Below are 15,798 nucleotides of genomic sequence, written 5' to 3'. Positions count from 1 at the left end.
GTTAATCTTAAATTTTTAAGATCTTCCAGAAGCTGATCTTAAAAGTACTAGCATCTTCTAAGAGCTGTTTAGCTGTCTAGACAGTAGCTTCCCAAGTGATAATACCAAAGCATATTGAATGTACCACATATATGTTTAATTGTGTTGAGATGTTGACCCCCACCAATCATACAGTCACCAAATCCTGCAGCCTAGTATGCTTGTGTACTAAATACCTTATCATTTTCTATGCATGCCATTTTATGGAAAACGTATGAGAGGCACTGATCCTGATCATGTCCTTGTCTGATTATCCCATTGGAAAAACTGGTGGTTGAATTCTTAGGATACAAACTCTTAGCCTTGGGATGTGTATTAGGAGTTGCTAATCTTTTTTTTTGAGGTGAGAGCAAAGGCATCTTTCATTACGGAGCAAAGAAGGTGTGCTTGGAGCTCCAATTCACATTTAGGTTTCTGATATATAATATGGAGTATGTCTAATATGCAGTATTAGTGTTGTTAATGCCATCAAAAATCATTGGTAAAATTTGAAATGGGTGTATATCATTCTGCTCATTCTGTATATATGCCTTCAGTCTGTTAAAAATTAACTATAGTCTTCATTCATCTAATATATGATCTTGTGAGATGACTGCCTACTTAACCTCCCTCCCACAATTGCTTCAAAGGAATTAATAAAAGAACGTTTTACTTTCTTGAATAGATATAGTAGGAAGATTTTTTTTCCTCCTAATTTTATTGAACTTGGACCTGGAACTTGAGAATGGATTTCAGATCACTAACTAATGTTATATGTCTCTGGTCACAGTTATAGACTGTGTTCTTGGGGCCTGGAGTTTCGAATCCTGTTTTATTCTGACTTTTATATTACTTAATGGTTATTGCAGTGATATAGTAGTACACTTTTTAAATGGTACTGCTACATGAAGAAATGAACACCAAAACAGTGATGATAATTCAGTATTCGTTGGTATAAACCTTTTTGAAATTTGTGTTGTTTGCACATATAAACTGAAGGCCATGTTAAACATCCCGGGAGTCCTACATATATCCTAATGACTGGTTCCTGTTGCTTCTGTCTTGACTCACACAGCTTCCTTTAGAGGACAGAATAGAAAAGCATCTGACTTAGTACATCTTAGCTCTTCACTGAGTCTGATATGCTAGAAAAGAGCAGTGGACTTGGAAATAAGAAGACCTGATATCAGATATTGTGGATATTCTGTTTTGATACTTAATCAAAAATTGGCAAGTGTTAGTTTCTTAAAGGTAGTTGCATTACTCAGCCTGAACCATGTCAATGTTATATTAAAATCCATTGGCCTGTCTTGTACTTTGAATCAGTCTCTCATCCATGCATGGTTTTGTAAAATCATTCATTGGTCATTTAGAAAATGTGATTCCCTAAGTTATGCACATCTTTCAAATGTTGGAACATTTCATTATATAATATTTTTTTTAAAATACAACGTTATTATCACCACCAATCTCATCAGAAAAGTACTGGGTAGTAGCTAAGTTTACAATGGTGAATACTAATTTTCCGAAGTTCTAATTTTTCCTCAAAAGTTTGAATTTTATCCTTGGCAAGAAAACTGTCATTTGTTATCCTTGAAATGACAGGTAAACATCTGTCAAATACCCAAATCTAAATAATCATAGATTGTCAGTTTTTCTTTTAAGGGCTATTTCAGTGGTTATTTCAGCTCACAACTCAGCTTACACAGGTTCTTTTTCTTGAGACAGCCTTCATGCTTTGGTATGCAGCAAAAGTACTTTATGTGTACTTTCCATTGTATCACACAGAATATTAAAGTGATGTGTACTTAGTGATAGGAATTTATTAAAATTTATTCTTACACATCATCAGAGACATTCTTAAATGAATTGTCTTTTTGTTTTTTAACTGCAGGTGTGTGATGGTAAGGAATACAGTTCAATTCATACTGTATTAAGAAATACTGGGACACTTTCATGCTACTTTTTGTGGCACTACCAAGATGCCAACAGTTTTATTCAGCATTGCCTTTGCACCATGAGTGCAAATGTCAGTACAGTTTAAAAAAAAAAGGCTATAAAGCCCTAGTCTTTTTATGAAAAATAGTTTTGACCACATGGGACCTCCTAAAAGGGTTGTGGGGATCCCCAGGAGCCCATGGATCACAGGTTAAAAACCTCTACTCTGTCCTGTCATTGCTGGTATGAAATGTTATCTTCATCCTATGTTAAATTCCTCTGGATCCTTGAGAGATTTTTGGATACACTCTTCTGCTCCAGTGATTTTACTTCGTTTTCCTTTGCTAATATCAAACTTACAATTACTGTATCTTTTAGTATGTTTATTTTCTTATTATTTGTATTATTTTAGATATTTTGTGTTACTGATTTTTTTCAGATCAGCTTGTCTGGTTACATGTCAAGAAAAAAGTCGGATATATACCATTAGGATTATGAGACTACATTAAATTTATAATTAATTTGAGGGGAATTAATATGTTTACAATTGAGTTTTCCCATCTAGGAACATATTAAGTAAAATTTTTATGTTCTAAAATTTTATTTTCTTGCATATTTTAAACTTTATTCTAAGATATTTTAAGCTTTTTTTGCTATTACAAAGGAGACTTTTCATTACATTTTCTAGTTGGGTTTTCTAGATACAGGGAAAGTTGATTTTCATGTTTACCTTGCATACAAACTTTAAAAGTTTTTCAGTTAAATCTCTTGAATCTTTTAGATAGATAAGCTATACCATCTTCAAGTGATAATATTTTTTCTTAATTTGCAAATTTTTTTCCTGATTGCATTAGCTAAGATCTCCCACATAGCGTTGAGTAGTACAGATATTGGGCCTCTTTGTCTTGTTCCTGACTTGAGTGTGAGTACTTAATGTTTCTCCATTAGTTTTGGTTTTGGTTTTTTGGGTTTTTTTGAGGTTTTTGATACTTAAAAAAAAATCTAGGTAACAAAGTTTTCTTTTGCCTTCTATTCCTTATATATTGAGGTTTTTTTTTTTAAGTAAATTTTATTAGTTTGCTCTTAGCATCTGTTGAAGTAATCAGATGTGTTTCTCTTTTACTTTGTTAACATAGTGAATTACATTAATGTTGCTCCTGTTGAACCAACCTTCCATTCCTGGAATGAACTCTATTTAGTTACAGTGAAAATCTGGTAGAATTTTTTTTCAGCCTTTTAAAAAATTTATTATTTTTTAAAATTTTGAATATATACTCATAGCTGAGATTGTCCTTAAAACCTTTCTCTTCCGGTTTTGTTTTCCAGGTTATGCCACTTTGATAAGTAATTGAACTTTCAGTCTCTTTCTGTGCTGTGATACAGTTTAAATTATATAGTAATTATTTGTTTCCTGTGGTTTGGTAAAATTCACCTGCTAAATCATCTAACCCTGGTCCTGTTTTTTGGGGGATAGATAAATGACCACTTTGAGTTTGTCTTCAGTGTCTTTATAATTAAAGCAACCTCATGATGGCATGGATCATAGGTTTCTTTTTGCTACTGTGGCCCCAGCACCCAATAGTGCAGTGCTGGGGATATAGAAAGTATTCAGTAAATTTGTTGAATGAATCCTAATAAGTTTGAATAGTGATTTTACTTTGCTGAAGTTTTATTTGAACTATGTTAATTTTTTTTCTTTTTCTTTCTTATTTTTCTCCTCAAAGTTCCACTCTTATCGTGGGGACCCAGCTTTAACTTTAGCATCTGGTATGTTGAACTTAGTGGCATTGATGATCCCGATGTAGTACAACCCTGTCTCAACTGGTATAGTAAGGTAGGACTGTATTTTAAAATCCTGATTTCATGCTTCAAGTGCCTATAATAAAGAGAGAATTGTGTCACTCTCTTCTCTTAATTGAGAATAATTTAAAATATTGAGAATAGTAATAATAGTTATAAAGATTAATCAACATTTATTAAGCATTTACGTTTTGCCAGGTTCTAAGCTTCTTTATCACTTATTTACTCATTGCCGCTCTATGAAATAGGTACAGTTATTATCCATATTTTATGGGTGATGAAGTGAAACACAGGTGAAGTATTTTGCCTAAGGCCACACAGTTGTAAAGTGCTCAGGGCAGTATATCAACTCAGTCTGGCACCAGAGTCTGCTATTACATTATTATACCCATCTGTCTCTGAATTTTGTTTTTAACCTATATTGATAGAAACATTTAAACATAGTTTTTAGTGGGGTAGTTTTGGTTCCAGATTGCTTATATTATATATTCCTCCATTGTGTTTGTGTTGAGTAAAATAGGAATATTTACTTTTCCTTTTAACTAAAATTTCAAATAGTTTCTATAAATATTATGATCTTATTCTTATAAGGAATATAAAGGTGATATTTAATAATTTTATTCATAGGTCATTTTATACAATAAATGCAGCCTGAAAAATGTGAATTTAAATGATTAAGTAATAGGTCTTTGATTTTTTTGAACACCTTTAATGCTTCACCTTTGTTTCTGATGTATATCTATTTGACTCTTTTGGCTATGTTTTTGTGGGGGGAGGACTATTTCTTGTTAGGGGAATGATAAAGCTTTAGTCTAATCACTATTTCCTGATATCTTTATTTGCAGATAGGGCTGAATTGTCAACTCATAGGCGATTGGGAAGCAATATAGGTTCTTCCTAAGGTTTTTTTTATATAGAATTTCAGCCCTTTTCTGGTCAGCTTAATTGAGGAACTTTCTGTTTGATTTATTTTTGGCATTCGGTTATATTCAATTTAAAATAGATGCTGGCTTTTTGTATTTTCTGTATGTTTTTTATATATTCTTGGATTACCTGTAATATTGTAAATTCTTTCAAGGTAGAGATGATATTTTTAAACATTAAAAATCACCTTTACAGTGTTATACACATAATAGTGCTTAGTATATACTTATAATCTTCTAAATTCTGTTGGTGGTTCTTAAAAAAATAATGAGTAAGCTTTTCTGATACTTAAAAATTTTTTTTTCTCTTTAGTCTATGATGTGTACATGTGTCTTCTTTAATATACTCACAAATCTCTTGATATTGTAGGAAGCTGCAAATTTCACCTTTTTTCCCCAACACTGTGGACAGATTATATTTGAGAACTTAAAATTGTTCAGTCATTGACTTGTCAAGTTCTCTCTACTTATTGTGAACCTCTAGAAATTAAAGTCTTCACCCACTTTGAATTTCAATCCTTTTTCAAAGCATTATAATTTTGTTTCATAAATCCTCTCCTACTGTGTATCTGTATGCAGCCTGATAGAAAATTTAAAATGTGGATGTGATTCATACTCCTAAAGTCAGCATGATAAAAAGGTATTATTGTTTAATATGGTTCCAGATAGTTAGGATAAATCTTTATTCAGAGGCTAAGCATAAGAAACTATTAATGTGAAGTTAGTTTGGATATAGAATCATTCTTTTGTTATTTGATGAAGGAAAATATTAGTTAACTAGAGTGTTTAAGGAAAAATGTTTTGATCACCTTTTATTAATAAAAAATCAGAGACTATAAAGTGATTAGTGTTTCAAGTCTTGTAAATTTTCCTGCCTATTAAAGAGTAAGGCTTACAAGTAAATTGTATTTTTGCTTGGTTATTATGCACTGCTTCTGTGTCATCAGTTTAGTTTATTAATTCTTATTTAGGAAATTATAGAAATAACATATTCTTGAATTAAATTTTCTTTTAAATTCTTTATATGAGCTTATTTTTTGGCATTCTTTGGCATCCTTTTCTGGGGGAGATTTAGTAAATTGAATATTTCTTTGGGGATTGTAATTAATTGAGATTTTTACTTTATAGCTCTTTAATCGATGAGGTAGCCCAGGTTTAGAAAAAAAATTATAAAACTTTAAATAGTCTCTTTCTGATGATTTTGAATCATAAAACCTGTTTGTGAATTTGAAATTCATGAACATTTGATAATATTTGTCATTCAAGTAATAACTTATTACTAAGAACCAAGAACAAAGAGCATAAACATTTATGTATATTATTTAATGGTTTCTGTGCATTTGGTACCAACATTGTTATCTGATTAGTAAAAGCCTTGGAAGTTATCATTTTTACCATCTTAAGTAAGCTTTGATAAATAGTTTTTCTGGTTCTTTTCTTGAAAGTTCAGGCTCTAGAACTAGGCCTGGTTTCATCTTTTAATATCTTTTATCTTCATGAAGTATATGCCTGATATATCGTATACGTTCATCTCTTTAATATCTTTCTGCTATATACTTTGTGACCTTTGGTGAGTTATTACAATTGACTAAGCTTCAGTTTTGCCATTTAATAGTGGATATAATAATGATACTAATGAATAGGGTTAGTACAGTGCTTAGTTATGCTTAGTATACTTAGTTAATGCTTAGTAAATGCTCACTTTACGTTAGTAATTATCACTTATTGTTTCCTACAGTAATAACTAACCAAATCTCTTCTTTTCATACCTTCTCTTGTGTTCCAGTAGTACCGTGAACAGGAAGCTATTCGCCTTTGCCTAAAACACTTCAGACAACATAACTATACAGAGGCCTTTGAATCACTGCAAAAGAAAACCAAGATTGCCCTGGAACATCCCATGTTAACAGATCTGCACGATAAATTGGTACTGAAGGGTGATTTTGATGCTTGTGAAGAATTGATTGAAAAAGCTGTAAATGGTATGTCATAAACCATGTAAACTTAGATTGGTTATTAGGGTGATTTTAAGTATATACAAGAAGCAGGTGTTTTAAAAGAATATAGGTTTATGCCAGTTCTTAGTTTCTTTCTTTCTTTTATCCCCCCCATCTCTTTACCCTGTAAAGTTGTTAGCTCTTTGAATTAAGGACTTATTTTATGTAAGACAGGTCCATAATGTAATAATGAGACTTGAAAAATAAGAAAGTAACATACTTGAACTCACATACCTAAATTTAAGTTGTCATCTTGGAAAACCATGCACTTATAAATGCTAACATTGATTAATACTGAACCACTTAGAAAAAGTCTTTTAATGTTACCTTCAGTATCAGTGACCTATTCCTTTACATATTTTTGTTGGTAGCAGATTGTCATTTTTTTTAATAGTGTAATTTGAGGGTGAGGAGTGCTTGGATAAGTCAAAAAATTTTATTATTATACAGTTAATAATGAATGAGGAGATTTGTATTGGAAACATCGTCTGTGTGATGTGGATGCTACATAATTGCTGATTTTCTTGGGTAGCCTGTATTCTGGCTCTGAAAGAAATGTGAATATTGGAACATAATATAATCTCCCAAAGTAATTGTTTTGGAGGATGACACCAATTGAATATTTAAGGTCTGGTATGTTTTGTTATTTAAAATAAGGAACTCTGTTGTTGCTGTATAGAGTAGCATCCTTTAAAAAAACCCTACACTTTCATAGTAACAAAGAACAGAGTAGGTGCTGTGGTATAATAAAAAGTAAATATTTGGTCTTTTCTCTTTCCTGGCACACAGCTCCTAAAACCCTTGGGATCTGCGGGGTGATGAGTGTCTTTTGTATGCTGAGATGACTGGTGGCTGGAGTCCCTAGATAGCTTCAGATCTCCAGAAAGATCAAACCATGTGATTAGAGGGCTGAAACTTTCAACCCCACCCCTGACCTCTGGGGAGAGGAGCAGGGTCAGAGATGGTGTTCAGTCACCTAAAACCATGTTTTAATCAATCATGCCTACATAATGGAACCTCTAAAAAAGCCCTAGAGCTTGACACACACACACACACACACAGACACACACACCCCTGTACCTTACACACACACACACACACACACACCCTGTACCTTGCCCTACATCTTTCTTCCATTTGGCTGTTTCAGACTTGTATTCTTTATAATAGACCAGTGATAGTAAGTAAAGTGCTTTCCTGAAATCTGTGGTTACTCTAGCATTATCGAACCTGAGTGGGGGTTGTAGGAACCCCCAATTTATAGCTGGTAAGTCAGAAGTACCAGTGGCTTGGGATTTGCGATTGGCATCTGAAGTGGGAATAGTCTTGTGGAACTGAGCCCTTTAACTTGTGAGATCTGACACTGACTCCAGGTAGATAGTGTCAGAATTGAATTGATTCTCGGTTGGATACCAAGTTGGAGTCAGAGAATTGGAGAAATGGTTGGTGTAAGGAGAATACCCACACATTTGGAGTAAGAAGCATTGTGAGTGAAAACAGCTTAATGCTGAATTATGAAACTTGTGGAATGATACAAAGTTGTATAGAAATTCTATTCTTTTTACGGAAAGAAATAAAGAATAATAGACTTATTCAGTGCTCTGTTTTCGTATATTTTAGTCTTATCACTATCATTTATTATTTATCAGATATTGGTTGAATATTTTACAGCTAAACAGAACCAGTACTGCCTTCTTTGAGTTTATAAATTTAAAGTTAACTCAAAATGAATTGCTTGCAGCTCCTTTGTGTTATAACAAACCTGCCTCTCAGCCTTGTATATTGTTACTGTTTATTTAATTGATGATGATACTTGCAAATAAATGATTACTACGTTTGAAATAGAATATACTTTGGAGTATACCGAAATGGAACATATATAATAATCTCTTACCAAACCATCAAAATGCCACTAATGAAAGTATGTGTGTGTATGTGTGTGTGTGTGCGTGTATGTGTGTGTGTGTGTGTGTATGCCATTTCTGAGAATGAATTCTGTATTTTTTAACTATAGGATGAAGAAGGCACAAGTAATTTTATGGTTTTTTTGTTTTGTTTTAAATCTTTAAGGCATTTAATATTTTGTTAAGGTAAAGTAAACAACAGAACCACCAGCAATTTTGTGTAATTAGTTAGCTAAAAACAGGTTTTAAAATTGTCTCTTTAGCAATATACTCATTTACGAGAAGCTGTTAACATGATGTGCAACTCTGCTACTGCAGAGACTTAACTTATCCTTCTGACTCTAGGAAGAAACCAAGTTTAGGAAAATTGATAGTAACTATTCTTGAGACTTAACAGCCAAGTCATACTTTTTATACTCCTCACTGGCTTGGAACAGTGTTTAGTTAATAAACATTCCTTCCAGGGTTGTTCAGTTTGCTGCTGACTGCACTGATGATGATTTGTTGGACAAATAAGGAAGTAAACACTGCAAAGTTTTTTGGCTTCTGCTCTGTTAAAAACATAGAAGAGAAGGGTAAGAAGTTCCTGCCTGGTAAATAAGAAAGTCTAGGGAATCAGAAGCATCTTTCAAATTTCTTACAGTGGAGGAAACAAAAGCTACTTTTAGTGTATTTGGTATATTAGTATGCTCTTCTTCAAGTATGGTCTATATTTTAAGAAAGTGTTGGGCTGTATTTATTTCTCTAATAGACTTCCTATTTGCCTAGAAACATCCCTACATTTACGTTTAATTTCATTAGAGGTGATGCCTGAACCAATCATTGCTACTTCCTCTTTGACAATGCCAGGGAAAAAAGGTAGAATCCAATGATGATAGGCAAAAGTAATCACCCAGGAACAGAAAATACTTAAAGAAAACCTCCCTTTGCAGTGTTTATCTTATTTGTTAATGAAATAAAAGTTTGCTTTTGTGAGACAAGGGGGAGATAAAGTTTAAAGTTTAATAAAGTAGTCCTAAAGTTTAAACTTGAGGTCTTTATCTCTCTCCCTCCCTTCTTCCCTCTTCCCCTCCTCCTTTCTTTTTTCTCTACTCCACCCCACACTCCTGCCCACCCATACCCCACCCTGTATCTCTCCCTTCCCATACCTTGGTTTATGCCATAGTTGTTAATTATATGGTAGGCCTGTTTCCCTCTCCTTAGAATTTTTTTGAGATCTCAAATCTTGTTGGAGTTACTTTTGTGGCAAGGTTTTTAACTACAAATTTAGTATTGTTAATAGATATCGGGCTATTTATTGAGGGAATATTGGTAGTTTGTGTCTTTTGAGCAATATGCCCATTTCATCTAAATTGATGAATTTACTGGCATAAAGTTGTTTATATTCCATTATTGTCCTTTATGTCATATCATGTTCTTGATATTGGTAATTTTTGTCTTTCATTTCTTGGTAGTCTGGCTAGAGATCTATCAGTTTTATTTTAAGAAAACAGCTCTTGGTTTCTTTGTTTTATCTTTTTTCTCTATTTCATTGATTTCTGTATCCTTATTATTTCCTTTTTTCCACATACTTTGGTTTTAATTTGCTCTTCTTTTCCTAGTTTCTTTTTTTTTTTTTTTTAACATCTTTATTGGGGTATAATTGCTTTACAATGGTGTGTTAGTTTCTGCTTTATAACAAAGTGAATCAGTCATACATAAACATATGTTCCCTCCTAGTTTCTTAATATGAAAGCTGAAGCCATTAGAGATTCTTCTTTTCTAATGTAAGCATTTGGTGTTAAGAATTTCCCTTAAGCACTGCTTTAGTTGTATCTCACAAATTTTGCTATGTTGTTTTCATTTTCATTCAGTTTAAAATACAGTTGACCCTTAAACAGCGTGGGGGTTAGGGGCGCCAGCTCTCCCTCCCCTGTCCTACTGCTTGCACAGTTGAAAATCCACGTGTAACTGATTCCCCCAGAACTTAACTACTAGTAGCCTACTGTTGACTGGAAGCCTTACCGATAACATGAATAGTCAATTAACACATATTTTATATGTTACATATATGTACTGTATTCCGACAATAAAATAAACTAGAGTAAAGAAAATGTTATTAAGAAAATCATAAGGAAGAGAAAACATTTACAGTGTGTACTATGTTTATTAATATCGTAAGTTTACATTATCTGTTTACAAGATAAATTGTCAGTACCTCTGTCAATATTGTCTTAGTGATACAAAACACTGTACGTATTATATGTATTACTAACACTAGACATCAAAGATGAAAGTTAATGTGGAAAAAGAAATTCATATTTGTTTACAGGTCTAACAATTCATGCATTGGTAATGAAGCAGCAGCAATATGATTGCTTTACAGTAGTCTAGTGTAATTGATACAATCGCTTCACAATAGCTTAGTCTTTATGCTAATGAATGAATTGTTATAAAATTTTTATGGCATACAGTTTTAGTCGTATTTATAATACAGTATTGGAAACATTGTTATATTTTCTAAAAACTATTTACCTCTGATGATAGGCTGATAGTTTCTCCAGTTGAGAGAGGGTGGGAGGGGGCATACTGTACAGTAATGTAATTCTTTGAAAGCAAAGTTATAAAACAGTAGGAAAACCAACACATTATTAATTTTATATTAAATAGCACTCACCTTATGCCTGTATAAATATGGATAGAGTAGTACCTACATATTTTATGCATTCATGACTTACCTCACCTTTTGTTAATTTTCTTGACATTTCTAGGCTGTGTGGTTCATCTGCGAGTTTTTTCAAACTGTTGAAAATCTCCAAAAAAATTTCTAATATATTTATTGGAAAAAACATCCACATATAGGTGGACATGTGCGGTTCCAACCTGTCTTGTTCAAGGGTCAGCTGTACTTAGGCATAATGACACATTTTTCTTTCCAACCCTGATAACTTTTTCCCCCTTGTGTTTAATCTCTGCCAGGATCTTTAGAAAAAGATTGCCATGGCATAATTATAGTGGATAACCCTGTGTAGTTCATGATCCCAGAAGAAATGCTTTTTACATTTCATTGTTAAATATATTTTTGATCTGGGGTTTTTGGAGATTCTGTATCAGATTCCAAGATTCCTAAGAGTTTGTGTCATAAATGGATATTGGATTTTGCCACTTTTTCTCTACCTTTTGTGATATGATTTTCCTACCCTATTAATATATGAAATCATAGTAATTGATTTTCTAATGTTAAACCTCATATATACTTAACTTTGTTTTGTATTTTTTAAATTTATTTTGGGTTTAGATTGACTAATGTTTTGTTAGAATTCTTCCAACTATTTTTGTTAGTAAGGTTGACCTTGTAGCTTTTCTTTCTCATATCTTCCTGTTCAGGTTTAGTATCATTATTAGGCTAATTTCACATAATGTGTTGAGGAGTTAACCTTTTCTTCCTATTTTCTGAATAAATGTAAGATGTGAATTATTTCTTTCTTAAATGCTTGGTTGAATTTACCATTGAGCTATCTGTGCTTGAGATTTGCTTGCAGGAATATTTTTAGCTTACCAATTCAGTTTCTTGAAACTTCGTAGGACTATTCAGAGTTGTTTGATTGGTTGATTGAGCTTTAACAAATTACACTTTTCTAGTAGTTTTAGTTTCATCTAAAATTTCAAGCTTATGGATGTGAAACCGTACCTAATATCCCCTTATTATCTGTTTAATGTTTGTAGAATTTCTTGAGATGTCTCTTTTTTTCATTCCTTATATTGGTTATTTATGAATTCTTTCTCCCTCCCTAATCCATTACTTTCTCTTTTTTTAAAATAAATTTATTTTATTTATTCTTGGCTGTGTTGGGTGTTCGTTGCGGTGAGCGGGGCTACTCTTCGTTGCGGTGCGCGGGCTTCTCATTGCGGTGTCTTCTCTTGTTGCAGAGCACGGGCTCTAGGCATGCGGGCTTCAGTAGTTGTGGCTCGCAGGCTCTAGAGCGCAGGCTCAGTAGTTGTGGCACATGCGCTTAGTTGCTCCGTGGCATGTGGGATCTTCCAGGACCAGGGATCGAACCCATGCCCCCTGCATTGGCAGGCGGATTCTTAACCACTGCTCCACCAGGGAAGTCCCCCCAATCTATTGCCTTCACCATAAGCTTAGCAAGTTCAGTGATCTTTTGAGGGAACCAACTTCTGGTTTGTTGATTCTTTATGTTAACTTTTATGTCCTTGGCTTATGCTCTTTATTTAACGTTGTCTTCTTTCCCTCTTTGAGATGAATATGCGTTTTATAATTTATTGAGATTGATGCTTAGCTTATTAATTTTCAGACTTTGTTATTTCCCCATATATGCATTTAAGGATATAAATTTCCTTCTTCTTCTTTTTCAGTTGTGCTATGAAGTGTTTTCATTTTTGTCCAGTTCAGTAATTTCATTAGGAAATGATATTGCTCTTTTTTGAGTCATAGTTATATAGAAATACAGTTTTTAATTTCCAAATACATAAAGATTTTCTGGCTCTTTTCCTCATTACTGATTTCTGGCATAAATGCATAGCGGTCAGAGTACATATTTTGTACTATTCCAATTCTTTGAAATTTGATAAGACTTACCATATGGCCCACTTTGTTCAATTTTTATAAACATATTAGGTACGCTTGGACAGAAATCCAGTTCTTTAGTTGTTACTGCAATGTTCTATATATGTCCAGTTGGTCCAGTTTGCTAATCATGTTGCATAAATCTGCTTTATCAATAATGTTTTCTGTCTGATTCTCTCAATTACTAAGAAAAATGTGTTAACACTTCCTACTATGATTATGGAATTGTCTCTTCTTATAATTCTGTCAGTTTTTGCTTCGTATATTTTGAAGCTATGTTTCTAGATGCATACAAATTTTAAATTCTTTCATTTTGAATGAAATCTTTTATCTTTAAGTGTGTTTTTATCTCTACTAATGTTGTTGCCTTAAGTTATAAATTGTCTTACATTAATATGTCTGCTTTCATTTGGTAAATATTTACATATCTTTTCCATCTTTTAATTTCAAGCTTTCTGTATCCTTTTTTCAAAGAAGTATCTCTTGTAAATTTAGTTGTTTTTTAAAAACTCTGCCTTCTTTTGATTTGAACATTTATTTCATTTACATGATTGAATTACTGGTAAATATATGGGTTCAAACCTACCATTTTACTTAATATATTTTGTCATGTCCTTTATTTCTTGTTTTTGGTTGTTGTCTCTTACCTTTTTAAACTTTTTAATCTTTTCATTTTTTTATTTGGAAGTAACACACTCTGTATTTTATTTATGGTGAGTCCATAAATAACCACAAATATACATACTTAACAAAATTTATCAGTACAAGGACTTAGTGGACTTTGAACTCCCATCTACTTACCTTCCAACTCATATGCTATGGTTGTTCTTTATTTTGATACCATATTCAGAGACCCTAGAAGATATTACTGTTCTTGTTTTATACAGTGTCCATTAATTTTACCCAAATATTTACTAATTTTTTTGCTCTTCACTACTATTTGAATCTTTGATTTTATACCTAAGATCATATTCCTTCTGCCTTAAGCACATCCTTTAGAATTTCTTCTAATGCAGATTAATTCTCTCAATTTTTGTTTGCTTGAAAATTTGTCTCTTTTCTTGAAGGATATTTTCACTGGGTATAGAATTCTAGATTGACAATTATCTTCTCCAAATACATTTTCAATGTCATTTCACTGTTAACCAGTTTCCATTGTTGCCAGTTTCAACTATTGCTCTTTTGAATGCAATCTCTCTTTTTGCCTATGGCTGTTTAAATATTTAAATATATTAAGCATATCTTTGTTTTAGATTATTTTGTAGTTCTATAAACAGGACAACTCCAGTGTGGTGACACTGTCAATTAACTATTATGTATTTTTGTTTTCTTTCAGTTAGATGTATATCTTTTATTTTCTCATTTTAATTGCACATTTATGTTGAATTTTTCAACCTTCTCTAAATTCTTTCTCTCTTTTCCATTACTATATTGTTAGTAGTGTTTTCTTTCCTTCTTATTTTGGTCTTCATTTCTGTTATGTATTCATTTTGTTTTTCTTCCTCTTTTCCTTCAACTCTGACATTCATGTTTTATTTATCTTTGTTGTCATACCATATCTCTTCCAACTATTTATATCTCTGTTTTCTAACTGTATCTCTAATTTGTGCTCATCTTTTATAAAGAGAGTTTCTTACTTAACTTTTATATTCATGGAAAAGTATTTGGCCATTTTCATCAATTACATGACTACATTTTTCTGTTGAATCAGATTCTTTTGCCACTTAAAATTTTTTTTCTTTTCCTTTTTATATCTTTATATGAATTCTGAGTTGGTTGTTTTTGAGTTTTATTAATCTTTGAATGAAATGAGTTTTTCCTGTTTTAAATAGGTTCTTAAGACTGTGTTCTAAAACAGCAAGATTTTTCCTTACGGTATTGCTTTTCTCTCGGGACACTTTCTTCTCAGCAGTGCTCCTAATGCAAAATCTCTCTTTTTTGTTTTTCATCAGACTGCTTCCTGAAAGATGGCTTCTTTCCCTAATTCCTGTTCATTCATGCCTTTGTGCTTTTTTTTGTTTTTTTAATTGGAGTATAGTTGCTTTAAAATGTTGTTTTTGTTTCTGCTGTACAGCAAAGTACATCGGCTATACATATACATATATCCTCTTTTTTGGATTTCCTTCCCATTTAGGTCATGCCTTTGTGCTTTTGTTTATGTTGTATTCCCTTCCCTGATTACTTTTCCTTTTTATCACCATTCACTTGAAACTCATTCTTCAAGGCTAGCTCTTTCAAGCTAGTTTTTAAAAATTATTCTTGCACCTCAGTTGCTCCTCCTTCTCTTAATTCCTATTTGCCTTTGTACCATATTTCTCATTTTGTGCATAAAAAATTATTAGTTTTTTGCCAAATATAGTTCCAAATATTACTTCATTATTATAACTATTCATGTATTCAAAGGCCAATATGCCATCTACTCTAATAAACACTATATATGAGTTAATTCAATTCTTGTACCTGCTTTCTAGGTAAGTATTATTGTTATTTCAATTTAATAAATGTCAGTGATTAAGTAATTTGCCTAAGACAGCATAGCTGGTAAGTGGCAGAGCTAAAATTTGAATCTATTCATCTTACCACCATGCTTTACCATCCAAGTAAATATTTACTGGTTCAGTTTCCCCAATATTTATTGTTGTAATGTAAAT

At 32.4% G+C, this 15,798-nt stretch overlaps 1 protein-coding gene across 4 annotated transcripts in view; it reads left to right on the top strand.

The window, feature by feature from the left end:
• The window catches only part of MKLN1 (muskelin 1), a gene marked incomplete at its 5' end in the record, with an annotated part of 355,190 nt that overhangs the window by 246,207 nt on the left and 93,185 nt on the right, over positions 1 to 15,798 (top strand). For all 4 annotated transcript variants that reach the window (XM_082661471.1, XM_082661472.1, XM_082661473.1 and 1 more), the window contains 2 exons: positions 3,681 to 3,790; positions 6,469 to 6,661. In XM_082661471.1, the coding sequence (XP_082517597.1) occupies positions 3,681 to 3,790; positions 6,469 to 6,661 (303 nt within the window). The remainder of the gene's footprint in view (positions 1 to 3,680; positions 3,791 to 6,468; positions 6,662 to 15,798) is intronic.

Source organism: Grampus griseus (genome assembly GCF_964374135.1).
Source record: "Grampus griseus genome assembly, chromosome: 9".
NCBI lineage: Eukaryota > Metazoa > Chordata > Mammalia > Artiodactyla > Delphinidae > Grampus > Grampus griseus.
This window is presented reverse-complemented; position numbering and strand designations above follow the sequence as displayed.